This window comes from Microtus ochrogaster, chromosome 7, assembly GCF_000317375.1.
Source record: "Microtus ochrogaster isolate Prairie Vole_2 chromosome 7, MicOch1.0, whole genome shotgun sequence".
NCBI classification, from domain to species: Eukaryota; Metazoa; Chordata; class Mammalia; order Rodentia; family Cricetidae; genus Microtus; species Microtus ochrogaster.
Window position 1 is genome coordinate 19338646 of NC_022014.1, and position 23077 is coordinate 19361722.

The following is a 23077-nucleotide window of genomic DNA, read 5'->3' on the forward strand; positions in this document are numbered from 1 at the left end:
CAAAACAAAACCAAACCAAACAAACAGCAACAAAAATTAGCTACCGGTTAGCATAGTTTCAAAGAGAGAAGCTAGCAGATTGTGGTGGCTCACCCTGCCCTAGAACAACAACAAATAGAGTGAGACCAGAAATCTGAAACCCTGGAGGTCCTGTCAGATGAGATCAGACTTTATCTCACAGATGACTTGGAAGTGCCACAAATATCTTGGGAGTACCACAACTATCTGGAGCCAGGTACAGAAGAAGGTCAAGGTGCCCAGGTTACTGTGATGCAGTTGGCTGGGCAGAGGACAAAGAGGAGACACGCTCGTGTAGGCAACGAACGTTAAGAATGAAGGCAAGCCTCCCACTGCACGATCCGGACCGGAGCTGAAGGATACCGTGCGGGCCTCGGTAAAGAGTTCAGAGTTGGGTGCTCTGACAGCGCCTGGGTAAAGGAGGGCCTGGAAGACTCGTGAACAAGAAAAAACAAAACAAAAAACAGCAGCTGGGAGAGCGAAACCGAAGTGAAAATACAGGAGTACCAACAAAGTTCCGTCTCCAAACACAGGCACGGACGGGGTTCGAACCCGCGATCTTCGGTTTACGAGACCGACGCCTTACCACTTGGCCACCGCGCCTGACAGCCAAGCTAGGAGTGGAAGCTCTCAGTGGAGGGGAAGTAGTGCGGGCGGGGAGGTAGCTAAGCCCCGCCCTCTCTTCAAGCTCCGCCCCTGTTCGGAGCCCGCCCACCAGGCGACTGTGACGTTCCCCCGGCCTCTTCTGGTTAGCCGCCCGTTCGGCGCTCAGAGGCCGCGGTAAAGCCTCGGTTCCGCTGCCCCCTCCGCCCGGGACTCACGCTGGGTCCTCCTCCCTGAGCCGAGAAAGGCCGCAGAGATGTGCGTGAAGCCCGATCTAAGCGTGAACGTCTGTGCGTCCCGAGAGCGGAGAACCAGCCTGCCGGGCGCGGGGACAGTGCACAGCGCGGAGGCCCGGGGATTAACGGAGGCCAGGCGGGGGAGACTACTGAGATGGGGCGTGGGGGGGGGAGGAGAAGGACACCAGGGGGAGACCAGGATTGGGGAACAAACGGACTTAAATTTAGTGAGGCTTTGTTCAAGTCCATGAAAGGAATAGGTGAGGGTTTGGGGGTGAGTGCTTACACCACCGTCGACTTCTTTTATTGGTCTTTTATTTTGTAGATAGAGGCTCGCATAGCCCAACCCGACTTCAAACACTCTGTAACCGGGGGTGACAGTGAACTAAGGATCCTTCTTCCTCCATCTCCCAGGGGTTGGGATTTAAGGCGTGGGCCACAGTGCCCGTTTTACCGGGTGCTGGGGATCGAACCCTGGGTTTTGTGTGTGCTAACCTAGCACCTACGACTGAGCTACATTCCTAGTTCCTGGGTTTATTATTTAAATATTTAAAAATTAGTTTAAAAATTTTAAAGGAAATTAGGTCCCTGGATCCTATGGTCACCGAGTCTGTTTCAAGAGGGAGGAGAGGGCGGGACCGAAGCCCTTTTCTTGGCGCAGGGCTGTGATGCCCGCAGGGCAGTCGAAAAGCCCCAGTTACCAGCCTTCTTAAGAGCACACCTGCCGCAGCACAGGAGAGCCTGGCGCAGGAAATGCCTCCCAGAGGGCTCGTGCTATTGCCTGCGCTGCTATACCCAGTAAGTTCACCCAGTTCACCCTTATTTATGGACAGAACTTTTTAAAAGTGTAAAATTGGAGCGATTTGTAAGACCTAAGAATATCTTTACTGATGTGTATGTGTTAAAAACACAGTTATCATAACTATGTTAAGTTTACTTACAGTGTTAACTGGACATTTGTACCTTGTACAACATAGCGCTACAGATTTTTTTTGTTTTGCGTTTTTGTTTTGGACTGAACTCTCGGTCTCTTGGATGTAGACAAGTGCTCTGCTCTGACACTGACGTTTATCCCCTGCTCCCCCCCCCCTCTCTCTCAAGAAGTTTTTAAGATTTACTTGCATGTGTGTATGCACGCGCGCCAAGTGTAAGTGTAAGTGTAAGCCTTGCTCCAGCAGAGGTCAGGAAAGGGCATGGGATTCCCTGGAACTAGCTGTGGATGGTCGAGAGCCAACATGTGAGTGCGTGCTAGGGAAAGGACCCGGCTCTTCTCCATGAGCAATGAGTGCTCTTAACCACTGAATCATCTCTGCAGCTCTTTTTACTTTATATTTTGAGACTGGATCTTGCTGAGTTGCCCGAGCTGACATTCCCTGGCCCCAGGGCTTTGAACTGCCTCTGGAGCCCAGCGAGTCTGGGGAACTTGTGATCCAGGCTGCCCACCAGGCAGGGTGCACTACTTTGTCTTGCACAACAGAAACCCTGCCCATTAGACACCATTCCCCTTCTCCCTAGGTCCCTGACAGCCATCTTTCTTTTCTGCTTCTAAGATGCTGGCTCTCTGGTGGGGACTGGCTTACTTCAGTCAGCTCAAGTTTCGTGGTGTACCTTCCAAAAGGATGTCCTGGCTTTGTAAGACTGAGCCTTAGTCTCAAGTAGGCATATGCCACATTCTCTTTATCTTTCATTGCTTAGTGAACTTTTTTGGTTTTTCCCTTTAAAGACTGGGTTTCTCTGTGTAACAGCCCTGGTTGTCCTGGAACTTACTTTGTAGACCAGGCTGGTCTTGAACTCACAGAGACCCTTCTGCTTCTGCCTCCCAAGTGCCGGGATTAAAGCATGCAGGGCCACTGCGGTGCGCTTGCCACTGCCCACTGCCAGTACCACCGCCAGCGGCTGCCCGGTGGACCTTTTTGGTCTTCAGCAGCACTGGAGTGGGAAGTGTGCAAGCTGACTTGAGATCCTCTCTTGGCTACACACTCAAAAGCAGCACTGTGGGTTATGTAGGAATTCTTAATTTTTGTTTTGTTTGTTTGGATTCAGGATCTCTCTTTGTCCCTGGTTGGCCTGGAACTCTTGATTTGTAGGCAAGAGTGGTCTTGAACTTGCTAAGGTCTGCCTTCCTCTGCCTCTCAAACCCTGGGATTAAAGGCATGCTCAGCTTGTTTTTAAAGGAATCTGCACAGTTCCCCTAATGGCTCCACCATCTGAGATTCCCGCCACCACACACAAGGTTCTGATTTCTTCACCTCCTTGCCAGCACTTGCCACTCTATCACTGTATTGTTTGGAGAGTGGCTATCCTCACAGGTGTCCTCACAGGTGTGCTGATGGCTGATGTGGCGTCATTTCCTGGGCTTGCTGGCCGTTTGTGTGTCTTTGGAGAAATGCCCATTCAAGTCCTTTTTAAGTTGGGTTGTTCTTTTTGTTTGTTTCTGGGTTATAGTTTAAAACATCTCTTCTGGATATTAGGCCCCTCTGAATCTGTGCTGAGCTAATTTTTGTATATGAAGGGAGGATCCAGCCCAACTAGCCTTCATGGAATCCAGCAGTGAGGTCAGCCAGATACAGCCAGCAGAGGGCCTGCCAGCTGAACTCGGACTTGGAAAATTTAAACCATTCTCACTGCAAAGCACAGGGGTGATAGAGGTGCATTGAGGGGGGTCACATACAGCCCTCGTGTCTAGTCTAGGTTGGAGGCCGGCGGTTACTGCATGGAGGACATAAAACTGTAGAGGTGCTGAGTACATACAACAAGAGCATGGCTAGCATCCTACTGCCACCATTAAATCTGTTTCTTCGTCCATAAAATAGGTGTTCGCTATTAACCCTGGTCCCGAATGAATTAAAAATAGAACAAGCAGCTGGGCATGCATATGACTGCAATCCAAGCACTCTGGAGGTGGAGGCAAAGGGATCCGAAATTCAAGACCAGCAAGAGCTATTTGAGACTCTCAAAAAAAAATGGACACAGACTAGAGATGGTTCAGTGAGGAAAGGCATCGGATGCCAAGCCTGACGACCTGAGTTCATAGTGTGGACAGAACCAACTCCTGCCAGCTGTTCTCTGGCCTCCACACACTACATGGCACGCCGATAAAAATGCCATCTAAAGGCTGCTTCATTTTTCACTCTTCAGGTTGGTTCCCAGCCGTAGGAAAGGCCAACCTGACCCCTTTTTCCTTTAGTACTATAGCAGCCTGACACCTTTCCCGCTGATCAGATTCCCAGACACCACAAAGCTCAAAATAAGTCTGCTAATACTGGGGCAGGGACTGGATGCAACTCAAAACCTTTCAGAGAGTTAGTAGCCACACTTTCAGACACCTTAGATTGCCTTCCACACTGTGGCTAGCATAGTTTAGTCTCTCCCTGACTTTTCTACTTAATGGTATGATATTTGTTCTCCCCGCTACCATTTTTTTTTTAAGAAAGGAAAAGAGAGTCTCATGAAGCCCAGACTGGCCTAGAACTTCTGATTCTCTTGCCTGCTTCCGCCCCCAGTGCCAGGATCACAGGTGTGTGCCACCGTTCCTGGCTTGGTGTGTACTTACCAACATACTTGAAGGGGGAAAGAAGGGTTCCCAGGAGAACCAGGATCAAGAGATTAATCGACTTGACTTTCCCGGGAGACCCAGAGAAGGCAGAATCCTCTGAAGGTATCACTCCCAGCTGCTGCAGGCTATGGGAGTCTTTGGGAGTCTTTACCTGAACATGACCCTACAGTGGCAGACAGTGAGGGCTGCCTATGGGGCTTCTGGGCAGAAAGAACTCAGCTTGGCTGACATCAGGAGCCAGTTCTGCTCAGGTGGGTTCCTTTAGGGAAAGGCGCACGTGACGGGGAGACGGGAAAGCCTGCCGAGCACGCACCTGTCGGCATGTTCCTAAGCCCACTGTTTCAAGCTCTAAACAGCCGACTGTTTTTCCCAGGTCTGTAGACTGACCAGACCGCTCTCCTTTGGGTCATCGTATTCTCCAAGGCACAGCGTCACCCTGTAACCTGTACTATGTAAGTGGGCTCCGAGTTTGTGCTGTTGCACTCTTAAGTGCCATGCCAGTGTCAGGATGTGAGTTCAAGGCCCAAGAACCCCTGTAAAGCCAGCCTGAGTAGTGTTTGTGATCCCACGCTGCTACAGTGAGACAGGAGACACCTGGAAGCTTTGTGGGCATGGTGTGTGCAGGAGCTAACAAACTTCTCAAACATGGTAGATGAGGACCAATACCCACAGTTGCTGACCTCCAGACATGCACTGTGGCATGTCTACCTGCACTATCCACACGTAAGAACATACACATACACACATACAAATACACCAAGAAGAAACCTCCAATACTTCAAAACTTTTATTTATTGGGGAGGATTGAGACAAGGACTCTCTTTGTAGCTTTAGTTGGCCTTAAACTCATTTTGCAGACTGGGTGGGCACTGAACTCAAAGATTGGCTTGCCTCTGCCTCCTTGTGCTGAGCTTAAAGTCATGCACCACCATGCCTGACTTGAAAAAAAATTAAAAACAGAAGTCGTGCTTACAGTGGCACCAAAAGTAGCACATAAACCTGGAACTTGGAACAAGAACCAGGGCTGATCAGGGTGGAAAGGGAAGTCGCAGTACCCCACTACCAGTTGCCTGGCAACTGCCAAGCAGCACAGGCCAAATGCTGGGCCTAGGCCTAGTTTACCCAGGAATGTGGTCAACTGCTGACCCTCTCGCCCACCCAGGCAGTTAAGCTGGGTTGGAGTGGGTTCTTATCCTTCCCAGACCTGTCCTGTTCTTCCCGAGTGAGCCAGCTCCCAACTCTTGCTCTTGGGTACCTACCCCTCCTGCCACACCCTCCGTACAGCCGTTAGGGAGAGGTGCTCTAGCTTTGGGGCTCCATGTGTGCTCTGCCTTCTTGATGCCTCTCCAGGACAGCAGTCCCTCCCTCACTTGAGCAAGTCTGCTCCTGCTCCGTGATGATCCTCCTTATCAGCAGAGCAGGAATTCTGGGTGACGGACTGGCTCCGTGTCCTCATCTGTTGTGAGCCAGTGCTTCAACTCTACCTGGCCCACAGTGACCCCCATGTACCCAGCTTCTGTGAGCTCTGTGCTGTAGATAAAGCAAACATGAACTGAAAAAATATTTATCACAGGGCTGGAAAGATGCTCTTGCGTGGACCTGAGTTCAATTCCCAGCACTCATAACAAAAACTGGTAGTTTGAGAGTCTCACTGTGCAGCCCATGCTGCCTGTGAACTCCTAAGAGATCCGCCTGCCTCTGTCTCCCAATTGCTAAGATTAAAGATGTGCTACCATGCCCAGCCTACACGTATATTTTAAACACAGCCTACTTTCTAAGTTATACTCTTTGACCACTGTAATTTCAAAAGCCACAAAATAACATATATAGCTACAATGTTAAGATCCTTGAGGCCCATCTCCTGCCCATTCTCTCCATGTCCAGGCTGTTTCAAACATGTTAAGACCTCTGATTGCCATCTCTATTTAATAAACCCAGCTGTTTCATATGAACTTATTCTGAAATTATTTTCTGTCCAGCAGTCAAGGTGCTGGTTCCACCTGAGTGGAGGTCTAGAGGCAGCAAACTCCTCATACTCCATGGGCCAGGATCAGGCTGCCAGACTGGCCACCTGGGAGGCCCTGGTGAACCAAGGGTGGGCCCATCTCCATCTGCTGAGCTTCCTCCCATGCCTTCCAGTACTGCAGCAGAGACAATGGCATCTTCAGTGGGGGCTGTGAGTTGTAGCTTCCAGAGACAATGTACCTGTGGACTGAAGAGGGCCTTATTTGGGTCCATAGAGGTGTAATATAGTTCCAATAGTTCAAATTTAGTCAAGTTAACTTCATTAGGTTATCCTATATATTTGTCAGTGTGGAGGCCCCAGGTAACAAGACCACGCTGAGGAGAGAAGTGCAGAACCTCCAAGTCTGCACTTGATGGTGGCCCTGTGGGCCCAGCAGGCAGGTAAACTTGTCACCTGTCCACCCCAGAGCTCCCACAGCACAGGGTCTGCGTGGGGAGGATATATGGGCCAAGATACCCGGCCTGGTGACCAGTGAGCTCTTCTATCCTGACATTTCAAAAGGGTAGAAACCTTGGGTCCTGGAGCACACAACCCTAAGCTGGCACGGTGATCCATGACATGGCACAATTCATCTTGCCAGGGAAAGCAGTTTAAGTAGGGGCACCTGAGCTTGGTCAAAGTGGATGACGGGAGCATGATCCAGGGACATTGCGAGCCCTGGAAAGCCCTCACTGAGAGAGAACACTGCTGCAGAAGGACAGTTTTCAATCACAGTCCTGAGGCTGGAACTGGCGGGGTGTGTGTGTGTGTGGGGGGGGGGGTTAACATGGGAGTTTGTGAGCCAGATCTCTAGGAAAAGCAGGCCAGGGCTGACTGCAGCCAGACCCTGCTATGTTCTTCCTCTAGGGGGGCAGCACTAACCACCTCAGTTATTACACACCATATAGAGACTTTTTCCTAAGAGAAATGTCACCCTGAAGCCAAAACACAAGCCTGCCTTTCTTCCTCCACCTCCTCCATTCCCATCCCCATTTCATGTTCCCCCACAGAAATTCACTCAAGTCAGGAACAAAAAGCCAACTATTTATTTACACTGTGGTCTGTACATTACAGTTCCTTGGAAGGTGCCCACGCTGAAAGCCTGTTTCAGGACAGAACAGGCTGGAGGCAAACAGTTCAGGGCCTGGGACTCACCCCTCTCCCCTCCTTGGGGTCTAAAGTGGAAGTTCCTTTCCAACCCCAAAGCTAAGGCCATTTGCAATTACTGGCTTCTGGGACAAAGCCCCATATGGAATTAATGGAAAATCAGAACCTATCGCTGGTAGCTTCTTCCACCTGGGCCCTAGCAGGCCCAGGCCTAGCCCCAGAGCGCGAAGAGCTGAAGTTGGGAGCCAGCAGGCTGTGTGTCCTCGGCACATGCTGTCCTGTCCAGGTCCTGACATCAGTCTGGTGAGTAACGGCACTCTGGTCTGAGCACCAGCAGACAAGGGAGGGCTGGACAGGTGATAAGAGTAGGTAGGGACAGTAGCAAATGACTTCCTTCAGCACACACGGGAATTGGGGGAGACACCAGACACAGTGGCCCTAAACCCAAATGTATTGCAGAGCACTGGAAATCACATGGCTGGGGCTTCCTCCAGAAGAGCCATGCATGGGGTCTGGCAGACCTGTAACCCCCTGCTGGGGCCAGTGCTGGGTTAAAGGTGATCTGTCTTCTATAAATATCCACACCCACACAGACGAGGCTTGTGGAAGAAGCTGGCCTACACAAAGCTACCCTTGTCTGGGACGCAGAGCTTCTAAACTAGCTGCAGGTACACAGGGACTAAGTGTTCCCTGTGCTTAAAACTGTAACAAAAGATCCTGTACAAAAGTTACCAAGTCAACAGAAGCTGGGGGACCTATGGGGAAGCAGGGTCACAGCGGAGCCACAAGGCTGCACACATGAGTACACACAGGACTGGGGAGATGGGTAAGGGGGTGTACAAAAGGGGGCAGTGGATAACAGAATTCTGTGTGGTCCACAAGGGAAAAAAGGCACAAGGACCCCAAACCATGCAGACAAAACCCAGCCTGTGCAGAACAGGAAAGCAGATGGCCCCAGCAAGAGGCAGGGCCATCAGAGAGGTGGCATGGGATGTTGCCCCCCCCCTCAAGCTGGTACCTCTGGGGTAGACATCCCTACATTACAGTCACAATGAGAAGAGGAGCCCACAAGGACAGTACATCAAAGATACCCAGCTCCTGGTGAATAGGGTGACAAAGGCTGTCACCTTGCTATGCTTTCAGAAACAAAGCCTTCTAGAAGTGGCTGTTTTCTTAGCTGGGCAGCTGAGATGGCAGAACCAAGAGCTGTCCTGCCCTGAAGGTAGGGCAGGCTGGCCCCGCCTTCCCCAACATACCCATCGCATGCACAGTCAAGTCAAGACAGGAGGCAGGACAGGGAGGTCCTGTCAAGATTTGGCCACTCTTAACTTGAGGCCCCTTGGTGAACACGTTAGTGGTACCAACCTGAGGAGCCGCCAGAGGTAAGTCCTTGGACCCCAGTGAGGGTAGAAGGAAAGACTGGGAAGAAGGGGCAGTGTTGAAGCCCTAAGGAGCTTCACCTAACTTCTACAGAGTCACTGGGTATCTGTCGGGCTGGCCTGGTGACTACCCTAAACCTTTCCCAGGTCCCATCAGCCATGTCTACATAAGTGGAAATTTGCCAATGCCTCAAGGAGTAATTCCCCCTGCTTCCGGGGGCCTTGCTGAAGAGCCTGCAGATCCCCTACAGAGCCCAGTGTGTAACAACATCCCCTGGACCACTGGAACCAGCACGATCAGTCTACCCATAGGAGTATCACCCAGAGCCTCCACGGCGTGAACTGGGTGATTTGACACTGACAGAAGCAACTGGGACACCCTCACTGCAGACAGAACATGGACAAAGCCACAGAGGCAAGAGGCCACTGCACCTGACGCTGCTGTCCAGGCCCAGCTCTCAGCTCATTACCTGCCCACACTTTGCAATGGGCTCGACAACTGGCACCTGTTTCCTGCGACTCTGGGTATCCCAGGCAGGGAGCCACTAGGGGATACAGATGTCCAGGCTAGTGAGAGCAGCTGGACTCTCTCCTGGGGCATAATTACCCAAAGCCGTCCACCTTCCATCACCTCAGTCTAAGGCAAGCTTCTCAAACAGCCCTGCTCGAGCCTGCAGACATTCACGTGGTTTCTCTACTTGAGCTGCCCATGAACAGCACGGGAAGAGCGATGCACATACAGGTGCTGGGCCACACATGCTACCCACGCCGCCAGCCACAGAGGGACTTGGGGTGGGTCCTATCATCAGCTCCTTTCACACAGCCAGGGACTAAGCCCCGCACCAGGCACTCTGCCCCTGTGCCCCACTCCCAAGCCCTCCACATCGGATGTTTTCTCAGAACTTCCTCGGGTGACTCCAGCACACAGCCAAACTGGCGAGCCCAGTCTCGAGTCCTGGTGTTCTGCTTGGTTCTTGAGCTTTGTGTTTTCGGCGTGTCAAAAATAAAATTTTAAAAAGGAATTTCTTCTGTAGAATCTCAAGGAAAGCTACCAGTTCAAACTAAAACCCTAAAACCCAGCTAATTCTGAGCTAAAAGGAAACAGACACAGGGACATATTAGTTCACTCTGTTTGGCTTCTGATGGAACACAAGGACGCTGAGTGTCACATAAAAAGAACATCTGCTGCACCATCCCAGCCTCCTCGGATCCTGGCAGGTCACTGCTGACCCTTCCCCGAGGGAGTCGTCTGATCTGGCAAAAGCAATACCCGTCACAGGGCACTTAGCTATGTTAGTATCACCTGGGGCATTCTTAAAGCATTCCAAGGCCCGGGCCACACCTCTACCAACTGTTAGAACACGTGAGGATCAGAATAGTAAAAAGCTCCCAAAGTACCAAGCATGGCTTGGAACATCGTGATTCTAAACGTTAAAACCACTTGTTTATCTGAAATTCAAATCTAACCAAATGGAAAGTGAGCCAGGGAGGCAGAACAGAAGTCAGACTCTCCCAACCAAGGAGAGTTCTGCGATCTCTCAAGAGTGATGTCGCGCTAGGAGCCCTGGGCTTTCAAGCCCAGAAAAACATTTTAAAAACGAACTGGGAGTGGTGACTCAGGCCTGTAAGCTCAGCGCTCTGGAGGCCAAGGCAAGAGGCCTACCGTGATTCCAGGGCAGTCAGAGCTACAGTGTAAGACCCTGTCTCCAAAATAAAACAAAAACCTACTGCCACCACTACAAGAAACAACATGTATAATCTTAGGCCAAGTTAACAAGTTTTCTCAAGTGTATTCTGGCTGAGGTGTGTGAGGCCTGGAAGCCAGTCCTGCCCTCAGAAGTCATCTTCCAGAGGCCTACAGTAAGGGTCCACGTCCATGGGGGCCTCCAAACTTGGCAGTTCCTCAGGGAGCCCATTCTTGCAGCCCAACAATGTGGGCCAAGCCTGTGTGTTGCCTTGACAGAAGTTCCTTCTTCCTCTGTTCCGCTTTGACACTGGCCTCTGTGGCCTCTCTGGAAACTTACACACCAGTGACACTGGAGGCCCATACAATTTCAAGTACAAAGCAGCCCCCACAGACCAGGACCGACACTCAGTTGGCCTCTGCCCCGCTTCCGCCAGCACGACACCTGGATCAACCTTCCTACTGACACATCCTCAAGTCTCCCTACCTAGCCCTTCTCTGTCTTCCTAGACCCAGGGAATGCTCACGGAGAGCAAGCCTTCCTGTCTTCCTGCTGTGGCTCACCCAGGCAGCCCAGGGCAAGGCAACCCACCCGCCATCTACACAACACAAGACAACTCTGTGCACACAATTAAAACAGATCTGCAGAGCTAAGGGCAGCACAGTGAGGGGGCTGAAAGGCCACAGCTCTGCCTCTCCCTTCTTTACCCCCCACTGACCCCCTGCTGCTCACTAGCCTCCCCAACATCTCCAGACCTTCCTATTACACAAGATGTGCTCAAGAAAACAAGCGACAGGGGAAGACTTAAGACCGTCCATGTTTATCTGCACTGGGGAAGAGGAAGCCTAACACAAACCATATAAACTGAGATGAATTGCAACAGTCCAGGTACAGCATCTACGCCCAGATGCCTCAACAAAAGATCACATTCGTAAAAAAAAAAAAAAAAAAATCTGGGCGGGAGGGAATGCCCACCACGTATTCACAGCACGGAAGACTAAAGTTCCCCCAATGTTCTCCATGGGACCTCCTAGCAGCAGAGACTGCTCTCTAGTGGGGGTCCAGGTTCAGGTGTGCCTGAGAGCTGCAAGAAGGGGCGTGACTACCTCTCCCCCCCACCCCCCGCCTGCCCTTCCCAAGGCGCATCTGTACGCTGTTAAGACGGGAACACGTGTCTCCCAGGCAATCACTCCCTTTGGCCCCCAGTGTTAACACCTGCCTTGGGCACTCCACCCTTCTTCTTGGCCTTCCTTCCACCCCCGAGTGAGTGCTGTGAATATTTCCTGTCTTCAAAACAAACTGAAGCCAAACCAGAAAGGGGAGGTAGGAAAGCAAGGCTGGGAAGGACATGGAAAACTACAAAGGCATGGACAGTGCACACCAGCTGTAGACCGGAGTCCATTGGACCCCGTTTACCTGCACCCCAGAGGGCTACCCACAAACACCCCTTCCTCCTCTGAGCTTAAAAAACCTGGATTTGAAAGGTAGCCCAAAAGGCTGGCAAGGTCACCAAATTCTGGAGAATGTAACAATTTTGTCCCCACTCTGGGGGGGACGGGGGACGGGACGGACGGCCCATCTCCTGAGAGCGTCTGCTAACCCTTATCCACAGAGGTAGAATCATTTCATCAGTATGCTAAACGCGAGCTTCCAGTCCTTGCTGTTACTCCTGAGAGTCCCTCCCATAGCCGGCCCCCTCGGCGCCTCACAAAGGGGCTGCAAAGTGCACACACTGCTCACCATGGGTTGTCACCCACAGCCACGGCCCCGAGCTCACTCCTCTGCCTGTGTGCGCGGTCCTGCACACACACCAGCACACACACACAGGGTGGTCAGAGGTACATTTACAGAGTGGGTGTGGGGTCCTGCCTGCATCTTCATCTTCAGGCAGGCCTACCCCTGGGTCCCAGGTCCAATGGCCGCTCTGCAGCCAGCCCTGGTTCAGTGTTTGATCTCCAAGATGGAGGGGTTATGGTCCAGTATAGCCAGGATAATCTTGTCCATGTACTGTCTCAGTCGGAAGTTGATCTCCTCCTGCTCCTTCAGGGCCTCCATTAGCTGAAGGGAATGAGAAAGGTGGGTCAGAGGCTGGGTCCAGGCTGGGCTTACGGTGGGCCAATGACCAATGACAGAGGGGCTCAGGTCAGCCTGAAGGTCATCAGTATCAATGACCTGAAGAGGGTCTACCGCATGGGGAAATTGTCACAAAGACTGGGAACACTGGCTGGATGTACTTATAATCAGGACTAATGGGTACAGGCCCCGGGCCCAGAAGATGCCCGGGGCTGCTAGTCTTTCCTCTGTCCAGTGCCCTCCTCACTCCAGCCCTGCCTTATTCAGTGGCTCTCACCACAACATTTAGGTGCAGCCCAACTGCTGTCCCAACCCTACAGTTACCTGCTCTCCTTAGCTCTGAGTCTCAGATGGAGGCAAGATTTGGGTACACAGGGTCTGTTTCACACTTAAATGCAGCTGAGTGTGGTGTATTTGAGGCAGAAAAGATGGCCTATAGTATTGGGAGCTGGGCCCCTTTCCCGCCGCTAACCCTGTGGTTATTTCTACATGTCACAGGGAAGTGTTTATGAAGCCGCACGCTGAAAGACCAGGTAAACATGTGCAAAAGCAGATGTTGAAGAAATTCTGGCTACCATCCAGGTGGGTTAAGTCCAGGAGGATGTCTGATTTGAACCCAGAGCTCCTGAGGAAAGAGGTCTAAGCCCCTCCCCGCACTGCCTCCTGCTCAGCTGCGCCATTACTGTGAGCAGGAAGCGGAGGACTATTGCGGCCAGGCCTTAGCCTACCTTTCAGATCCTCTGTAGCCTGGGGTTCATGGTCCCAGCAGATGGGGGCTAGGGACAGGACCCACAGAATGGAGACCAGACACCAGTGTGAGCGTCCAAGGGGATGAAGGGAAAGGCTACCTCATCGCGAGATGCTGTGTCGATTTCTGCAGCCAGAGACTGGGCTTTGGTCTGGGTGGCAAAGAGGTTCTTGGCCTCATACAGGCTGAGGCTCAAGATCTGCCCATTCAAGTCATCGTTCTGATCCCGCAGTTTGTGATTCTCCTGTGGGAACAGAGCAAGAGCACACGAGCTAAGGGAAGCACCTGGAGCCACGGAACCCAGCGCTCCCTGTCTGTGTCCTCAGGCCACCAGGATCCTCCCTCAGAGCGCCACTGCTAGGTCAGCAGGCCTACAGGCCACACAGCCTAGCAGGGCCACAGAAAACTGAGGCCTGGCCCAGAGGTGTGGCATGCCACAGTCCTCAGTTAGAAGGGGAATTGCAGCCGTGCTTGGGAGAACCAGGAAGGCAGAGTCTTTCCCCTCTTGGGTCCTATGGGGAGCACTATCCACCAGTAATTCGGCCTGCAGTCCGGGACCTGGCTGAAGGGGTACCATTCTGGATTCTCTGCAGGAAGGACAGTTGGTTTTCCTGGCTCCTCCTACAGCCTTAGTGGTAGCTGTTTTAAGACACACTGAAGGCAGCAGACATAGGTGCCCCCTCCAATTCTTGCCTATAGCTCACCCCAGGGACCTGGGAGCCCCTCCTGGGTGGGTGATGGGCTAGTTGTACTGCAGAAGATGGCCACTAGGACTTCTGCCTGGGTGAAGGAGCTCAGGTGTGATCCATGCCCAGACTCTGGCCCACAGGTCTGCCTGAGTTTGGGTTTCACTCCCTTCTTGAGCCACTGCCCCTTCCGGATTCCACACTTAACCCAGGCCGCAACAACACAGTTTGGGGAGACTATGAGAAGCAGAATACAAGCTTAGGTCCTGTCTGCCAGAGCCTCAGCTCAGCCAAACCTGAACCTGCAGCTTGGGGATAGTTTCCTCATCCCAACACCCAGGCCAGGACCTAGAAGCCCAAGGACCATTTACTGTAACCAGAGGTAAGCAGCTTGCTGTGTGTGGGATGGGATGATAGGCTCCGGCAATCAGGCTGCTGAGAAGAGCAGACAGGAGGTGAGCTGCTCCTCATGGCTCCCTCCTTATGACTTCCAGAGGCCCACATGGCTAACTCGGTTGCTCTTCAAAGCCCCTGGACGATGGCTCTGCGGCCTACCTGCTTCAGACGCTTGACCTCATGCTCGAGTTCCACCTCTCGCGCTCTGGCATTGAACTCGCCAAGGCCGGATGAGCTGCGGCCCCTACCTGGCCGCTCACAGTCCAGCTTGTACATCTGCAGGTGTTCCAGCTCCCTCCGCAAGTCCTCAATGAGCTGTGAGGGAGAGAAGCCTGTCAGCTGCAGCAGAGACAGCGAGGGGAGCCCTAGGAACCCGTCCCGTGACTCACCTCCTGTGTCGCTTCCCGCTCCTTCTGGAACTCCAGGCGGTTCTGCCGCAGCTTGTCCATCATGCGCTTGTAAAGGTCCATCTCGTCCTTGAGGCGTAGGCTGGTGTCCTCCAGACGGTCAGACATGCGCTGCCGTTCCTAGAGTCAGGCAGACCTCATCAGGGCGAGCATTCCCAGAGGGCCCTAATACTCTGGAGGACCTTGGTGTGGCAAATGGATGGGCAGAACAGCCCACCTTGGGGGAATGCCCTCAAAGAACATTCTAGAAACATAGCAGGAAATGCCCTAGGAAATGTCCCAAACGTTTTTCAGTGGTGTTAGGCAGAGCCTGAGAAGAAGCTGTTAGCCCAAACACCATCTTCAAAAAAAAAAAAAAATCCGCAATATAAAGCATTTATAATATATAATACGGATTATATTTCACTGTAAAAAACTTGAAATTTTGTATATTCAGAAAGTCATTATTCATGTTTTCTTCCTTTTTAATCAAAAAAAAATTTGTTTAAGACAAAACTCTCGGGGCTGGAGAGATGGCTCAGCGGTTAAGAGCATTGCCTGCTCTTCCAAAGGTCCTGAGTTCAATTCCCAGCAACCACATGGTGGCTCACAACCATCTGAAATGAGATCTGATGCCCTCTTCTGGCCTGCAGGCAGGCACACAGACAGAATATTGTATACATAATAAATAAATAAATGTATATAAAAAAGACAAAACTCTCATATACCCTAGGTTAGCCTAAAAGCTCTTGACGTAGCAAACAATGACCCGAACTCTTGCCGTTCTTGCCTTCACCGCCAGAGGGCTAGGATTGACAGGCGTGTGCCACCATACCCTGCATTTCCTTTTCCTCTGAAGTGAAACGCTCTAGTATTCCAGAGGCTATGACCAAAAGGCCCTCTCTGACCACCATCTCTCCAGGAGTACCCCTTCATCTCGTCCCCACCCCACCCCAGGAGCCCGCCCCCTCCCCGCCCACCTCATCCAGTTTCTCCGTCTGTGACTTCAGCCGAGCCACCGTTGTTCTCAGATCAGTATTTTCCTCTTCTAACTGCTGCACCCTGGGAAAGAAAAACGACGCAGAGCTGAGCAGCCAGAGTGGAACCGACTACAGAGAAGGCAGCCAGTCTCTGCTTCCAGAAGAAAGAAACTACCAACTGGGACAAAGACTGAGGCAAAGGAAATACCTCACGGGATAACTCAGGTCCAGCGTCCAAAATGTTCCTAAACCCAAACTGTGGCAACATGATGATGCCACAAACCAAAATCCCATATTACCGCAAAACTGTTTCATGTATAAAATTATTAGCCAAGAGTGATGGAGCACGCCTTAATCCCAGCACTAATTCGGGAGGCAGAGGCAGGTGGGTCTCTGTTGATTTGGAGAACAGACTGGTTTACATAGCAAGTTCCAGACCGGCCAGAGTTACGTGATAAGGCTATCTCAATATATATATATATATATTACTGTACATTATTTATTACGTTTTTATATATAAATATGTATGTAATTACTTTCAGGTTATAAGTTACTTTTTAATTTTGTATGTGTATACAGTATGTGTGCATGGTCCTGAATGTGTGTGTACACATGCCACATTGCAAATGTCAAGGGTCACCTTTACATTGTTTGAGATAGGATCTGTTATTGGTTTTGCCAAACCAGCTAGCCCTCCAACTTCTGAGAGTTCTCTTATCTCAACTACAGAACACTGGGATTACGAAAACACACCACTGTGTTTGGTTTTATGTGGGTTCAGGGGATTTGAATTCTTCTGTGGCAAGCACTTTACCCACTGAGCATCTCCCCAGTCCCATAAGCTGTTTTAGAGACAAAGGAGTGTGGGGCTGGGGGTGGCACACGCCCTTAATTCCAGCACCCAGGAGGCAGAGACTGAGTCTGAGACCAGCCTGGTCTACAGAGTGAGCCCCAGAACAGCCATGGTTACACAGAGAAACCCTGTCTCAAAAAACCAAGAAAGGAGAGGAGAGGGGAGGAAAGAAAGAGAAAAGAATTTCATATTTAGATAGGGTCCTATCTCCAAGATATGCATAAATGAATATGTATTTCAAAATCTAAAAATTTATGAAATCTGGTCTCCACACACATGCATACATGTGAACACACATATGCACACACAAAAGATCCTTCATGAAACAATGGGGAAGCGGGTTTCCTCTAGGTGGAGGAGCAGTCCTCCTATGTCTGGTATACCCGGGCTGCTCCTGCTGACATGTGCCGTCTGAAGGCTACGACCATGTCTGCTCTCTGGTCTCCATCCCCAAGCCTGTCGGGAATCCCAAGAGCTCGCTGCAGCCATCTCTGCTTCAGAGGCAATAATCCTCTCCTGGAGCATTTGTGACAGCAATCCTGCAGGGACTCCGGGGGGGGGGGGGACTGCACTCAGGTGGGTCCCTAGGCAGGTGAGAGGGCTCCTGGAACTGTGCGGAACTGTGTCTCATTCTTGCTTCACCCCAGGTGTTGCCCCATTCTGGAGAGGTTTTCCATGACCTTCATGAGGCCCTGGGGTACCCTAAGACAGGGGCCAGAGGAGTCTGGATCTCCACGGTAAGTGGCAAGCAGTAAGGAGGGGAGTATAAGCCAGTGACTGGAAGTACCATCCATGCCTCCACACGGAGCTGGGAAGGGTAGCAGTTAGACTACTCAGAACCTGATGTTCTGTGTGCCTGCTTCAGGCCCTGCCCACACGATCTTCCTGCCTCTGCCTCTCTGGTCCCAGCTACCCCTCTCTTGAGTTTGTAGTCACGAAAGCAGGGGTACTGAAAAGTCCTTAGGACACCAGCCTCAGAGCCATATGCAAATAGTAACCTGCAGATCAAGACCCCTTTGGAGGCTGTTTATAGCATCTCCTGCACATCAGATAAATTAGGATCTATACATCAGCAGAATGACAGTAACGAAGTAGCAATGAGATAATTTTATGGTCGGGGTCACCACAACATAAGGAACTGCAGTAAAGGGTTACAACATTACAAAGGCTAAGAACCACTGTCCTAGAATACCAGTCCAAGTTTAGCACGGGAAACCCCTGGGAAGGTGTTTGGAAGGGGTGAGGAGTCTCAGGCACAGGAGAACTGGGAGGTCTCCTCACCAAACTGCACCAGGTTAGGAATCACCCAAAGCCCTTGGGACTGCCTGTCCCAGTCCTTGTCCAGCTACCCCTCCCCCAATCCAAGTTGGGCTTAGAAACTTCTGCTTAAATACCTGGGACGCACGGAGAACCAGGGCAGGTCACAGCCGCATTACAGTTAGAGTCTGTGATGTGGGCCAGGCAGGGAAAGGAAGAGGGGAATCACACAGTAGGAAAAGCCAATGTGGCCAGGGCCAGTGGTGTTCTTCCTGCTCCTGGCGTGGTGTGGTTCCAGCAAGGAAGGATACTGGGGCCACAGAACCCAGGGACCAGGTTTTCTACTTCTTTAAGCCCCAGGCTCAGTTTAGTTTACCTATGTTACCTAGGATCTGACAGCAGGGGGAGCTCCAGGCCTAGACCTGGGCCCCTGCCTTCTGCTCAATGACCAGGCTCTTATGAACAGCATCCTGCCTGCTCCCTCAACAGCAGGCCTGCGCAATTTTAGTATTTGAGGCAGAAATGCTAGAGTGGTAGGCTCAGTTTACTGAAAATTCGTGGAACCAGCGCTACCCAAGGGCGCAGCGGGCACAAGGCCTGGCGCCTACCTGGTGTTGAGCAGCTCCAGCTCCGTGCTCTTCTCCCGCTCCAGCTTGCAGTAGACCTCACGATGTCGTCGCGCCTCCTCCTCCAATGCCTGCTCTGCTGTGGTCTCCTGATCCTTCACCATCTCCTCCAGCTCATGCACCCTGAGGTAGGCACAAACAACTCCAGTCAGGGCAAGCTTCACCCACTCTCACCGTATTCAAGAAGGTCTACCCCGCCGAAGCCTCATATATCGCTGTGATGTGGGCCATGAGCTTGGCTGACAGGTAAATCAGGGACACTGTGACATCTGAGAAGTGTGTCAATCATACTCGAGGGAGAAGCAGATCCAGTGGAGACGCTCCAGAGGGGAGTGAGGTCACAACAGTGAAGACAGCAGGCCTGGCTGCAGCTACACAACGGCTCCTAGGTCTTGCTCTCTCTCTTCTGCTGACTTCCTGCCCAGCACCCCTCTGACGAATTAGGCATGTGGCGGTAAGAAATCCAGAGCCAGGTAAAGGCCAGGTCCCCTGGAGTCATAGCCCAAGCCTGACTATTGGAAGCCTACAGTTGTCTAACTGCTCACAGTCCGTCCACCAGGCTGAGCTGGGGCATACGAAAAGGCTATGGGTGTGGGACCCGGACCCAGAGAAGTCTACCAAGTTTCTTGCCCCTGTGGAAGCCAACCAGCATGGGAGAGCATCCCTCCCAGGGACCCTGGTGTCCATCTATACCACCACCACCAGGCCACACGCAGTACCACCTGGGTCCTCCTGCCTTCCACTCCCCACCACAGGGCATGTTCCCAGGAAGGAAGCCAGGCTCTAGTCACTGTAGTCCAGTGGTTCTCAACCCGCCTAATGCTGTGACCCTTTAATACAGTCCTCATATGCTGTGGTGACCCCCACCATAAAATTATTTCGTTGCTACTTCATTACTGTAATTTTGCTATTGTCATGAATCATTAATATACAGGAGATCTGATATGCGACCCCAAAGGGGTCGAGACCTATGGGTTAAGAACCGCTGCTCTTACGCAGAGAGAGCCACAAGTCCTGGGCTGTGCATTGAGCACAGACTCTATCGGGTCTGGAATCGAGGCTAAGTGCCTCCGAGTCAGAAAGACCGAGGCTTCTCTGCCAGCGGTGGTAACAACTCCCCCTTCCCCAGAGCCACCTTCCACCAGACCTGTGCACCAGCTGCATATTCTCCTGTTTCAGCTTGCTCTTCAGGTCCCCACTGGTCAGGCTATCATTCTCCAGCTCTGTCACCTTCTTTTCTAGGAAGCTCACCTGTAGCGTGCGGGGTAAAACATTAGAAAAGGCGTTCGAAGCCAGAGAACTGACAATCTAGGAAAGCTCGTGACAAATACCCCCTAGTGAACGAGGCTAAAAGAGCAGTCACATCTGGAGAGGAGGGGGTGTGTGATCAGGGCCCTTCCCCACCCTAAGTGCCCAGGTGGACCCAGGGTCCACCCCCACTCATCCCAGGAATGTGCAGAGGGCCCCAGGGCTCACCTTCTCAGTGATGTCATTGTCGCAGGAGTCAATGCTGTCCCGGAACAGGTCCTCGGTGCTGCCGTTACTGCTGCTGAAGTTACTGTTGTGCATGAGCTGCCTGTGGGGGCGGAGGGCACCTGTCTGCCAAGTCTGCCAGAGTCTGGGGCCCCAACTCAGGCTATGGGCTGGGTGAGTATTTGGTACCGGGGCTGCCAAGAAGGAGATCACAGGAGGAACGCTCCACCTGACCTTCCCACCCAGATGACAGTCTACTCTAAGGATGGTGGACAGAGCATTCCCCAAGCCCAGGTCCTCTGTGGAAGGGAAGGCACCAACAGCCATAGGCTGGACTATGGTCCTCAGGGCACCCGAGAAAAGCCACTAAAGCTGAAGCAGTGAGGACCTACAGATGCTGGCTCTGCAGGAAAGCAGCTGAGGATGGCCTCACGGCAGCCTGCTCACTTGGCTAACAGCGTGCACAGGCTGAATCTGGGCTGCCACCACGGAGCCCTGGCCCCAGGACAGCAGAAGTGAAGGTGGAAAGCACCCAGCTCCTTGTCGCCCAGGAGGGTCTTACCGTCCGAAAGCTGTACTTGAGATCTTCCGGTTGGGGCTAGAGAAAGAGGGGACACAGTCACTGAGAAGATGGACACTGGGTACTGAGGGGCATCGTTCATCGGTGTGGTGTCAATGTGCCGCCGTGAACGCCCAGCCCTGCTCGGACACCCACATACCTGCCCACACAGAGTCTGCCTTGCTAGCCCTGCCTCTCTGGGCTGAGGCCTCACCTGTTGGCCTTTAGGTTTTTCAGCCGGGCCTCCAGGTCATTCAGCAGGTTGATCTTCTTGCAGCACTGAGAGCAGTACACGTCCAGCAGCTCACTGTTGTAGGCATGGCGCATCTTCCTTGGGGTCTGCCCCGCACTGCACCGGAGGAGAGGGTGTCACTCTACGCTGCTGGCAGGCTGTGCCCTGCCCGTCCTGCTGCGCCTGCTCTATCTACTTCCTCAAGGCTTTTATTTCTACTTTGGGATAGAGGAATGGAAATAAATCAGAGCACCCTGTTCCCACGGTTGTCAGAGAAAGCTGGGAGAAACGAGCCCAGTTAACAGATAAGGCATACTGAGAGCTAATGTCACGGGAAGGAATGACTTGGGCAGGTGAGAAGGGACCACAGAGGGTCACTTGGAAGGCCTTTAGTATAGAGGTACTAGGAAGCACGGTGACATAGACACCCCCCAGGATCTGCAGACCATAGACCAGTTAACTGTTTGTTCCCCAAGATAAAAGGGGAAAGGGCAAACCTGACCCCAGGATAGGAGAAGGTGGCACCCCACATGCCAATAGAGCCACGTAGCCCTGGACAGAGGGAAGGATGATGTTTGTCTGTCTGACCCACTGGGGTGAGTCTAGACTGGTTCTGCCATTTTCCCTGGACTCCAAATGCTACCCCAGAGCAAGGGGGCACCTGGAAGACACTGACGATCCTAGATCTGAGTAGACATTGGTTCTGGTCTCGTCGTCAGGGCAGGGGCTGCTGGGAGCACAGTCCACGTCATCCCCCTCTCCGTAGTCTTCGAACTGCTCCTCGTTGCTGATGAGAGAGGCGGTGGAGTGAGTGGAAAGGTCTGATGTGGTCATGGATGGAGTGAGGACCAGGGACCTGAGGGCCGTAAGCACCCAGTTAGTGAAGGGCAGAGAGCAGCCTGGCCCTACACACAGCGGGAGCCTGGCCAAGTCTAGATCTTTGGACCTTGAGGACCTCATCCTAAGGGGAACATCCACATGTTCCAGAAATTTCCACTATAAGAAATAACAAAATACTGGTTATTACTTGATGATTAAGCAACAGATAGATTAAAATTGCACTATAATTATAGTTACAGTATTAGAATTTGTACCAGTGATTCAAATTATTAAATTATAGAGTATCAAATGACTGTTGAAAGGCTTATGCAAATATTGGCAAGAAGGTAGAGAAATAAGTATCAATGATAAGTTAGACAAGCTTTGAGACTTAGTAATTAATAAAATTATTTATTTTGAGACAGGGTTTTACTATGCTGGCAATGATGGTGCAAGCCTTTAATTTTAGAACTCAGGAGACAGAGGCAAGTAGATCTTTAAAAATTTAAGACCAGCCTGGTATACATAGAGCATTCCAGGCCAGCCAGGGCTACATAGCAACCCCCTGTCTTTAAAAAAAAAAAAAAAGAAAGAAAGAAAAGAAAAGTAGGGCTGTAGAGATGGCTCAGAGGTTAAGAGCACTGACTGCTCTTCCAGAGGTCCTCAGTTCAATTCCCAGCAACCACATGGTGGCTCACAGCCATTTATAATGAGGTCTGGTGCTCCCTTCTGGTGTGCAGGTATACATGGAAGGAATGCTGTATACATAATAAATAAATAAATCTTTAAAAAAAAAAAAGAAAAGTAGAAAATACAAGCAGTATCTACCATGATAACAGGTTTGGGTAAGGGTGCTGGCTGTTTTCTCCCATTCTCACTTTTTCCAACTTTTAACTATCTCTTAATTTCTAAAAATTTATTTATTTATTTATTTATTTATTATTACTATTAGTGTGTGCATTTGTGTGTCTGTGTGCACACGTGCGCAAGCGGACATCCCTGCGCAACAGCCCATGTGTGGAGTCAGGGGAAAGCAGAGTCTCTGCTTCTTCGTTGATTCTGTTGCCTCTTCCAGGCCAGCTGGCCTGCTCGATACTCCTGCCTTTCTGAAGGAGCGCCACGGTTACAGATGCTCACCGCCGTTACAGATGCGCACTGCGGTTACAGATGCTTACCGCCGCTACAGATGCACACTGCGGTTTCAGATGCACACCGTGGTTACAGATGCACACTGCGGTTACAGATGCGCACCGTGGTTACAGATGCTCACCGAGGTTACAGATGCGCACCGAGGTTACAGATGCACACTGCGGTTTCAGATGCGCACCGTGGTTACAGATGCGCACTGTGGTTACAGATGCGCACCGCGGTTACAGATGCGCACTGCGGTTTCAGATGCG

At 51.6% G+C, this 23077-nt stretch overlaps 1 protein-coding gene and 1 non-coding gene across 4 annotated transcripts in view; both read right to left on the minus strand.

The window, feature by feature from the left end:
- Window positions 1-549: 549 nt before the first annotated feature.
- Trnat-cgu lies at window positions 550-621 on the minus strand. The gene has a single exon. It is a non-coding gene; the product is annotated as a tRNA-Thr (tRNA).
- A 6820-nt stretch (window positions 622-7441) lies between these two features.
- Rab11fip4 (RAB11 family interacting protein 4) overlaps window positions 7442-23077 on the minus strand; it is an 80924-nt gene continuing 65288 nt past the window's right edge. The window contains exons 4-14 of one of the 3 annotated variants that reach the window (XM_026780650.1): window positions 21520-21714; window positions 20841-20975; window positions 20630-20665; window positions 20071-20170; window positions 19742-19845; window positions 18577-18717; window positions 15859-15940; window positions 14882-15019; window positions 14652-14807; window positions 13511-13654; window positions 7442-12647 (exon numbers count right to left, since the gene is read on the minus strand). In XM_026780650.1, coding sequence (XP_026636451.1) covers window positions 12531-12647; window positions 13511-13654; window positions 14652-14807; window positions 14882-15019; window positions 15859-15940; window positions 18577-18717; window positions 19742-19845; window positions 20071-20170; window positions 20630-20665; window positions 20841-20975; window positions 21520-21714 — 1348 coding nt within the window. In that variant the 3' untranslated portion in view covers window positions 7442-12530. The remainder of the gene's footprint in view (window positions 12648-13510; window positions 13655-14651; window positions 14808-14881; window positions 15020-15858; window positions 15941-18576; window positions 18718-19741; window positions 19846-20070; window positions 20171-20629; window positions 20666-20840; window positions 20976-21519; window positions 21715-23077) is intronic. The other 2 variants (XM_013347279.2, XM_013347278.2) reach the window with 2 other exon arrangements.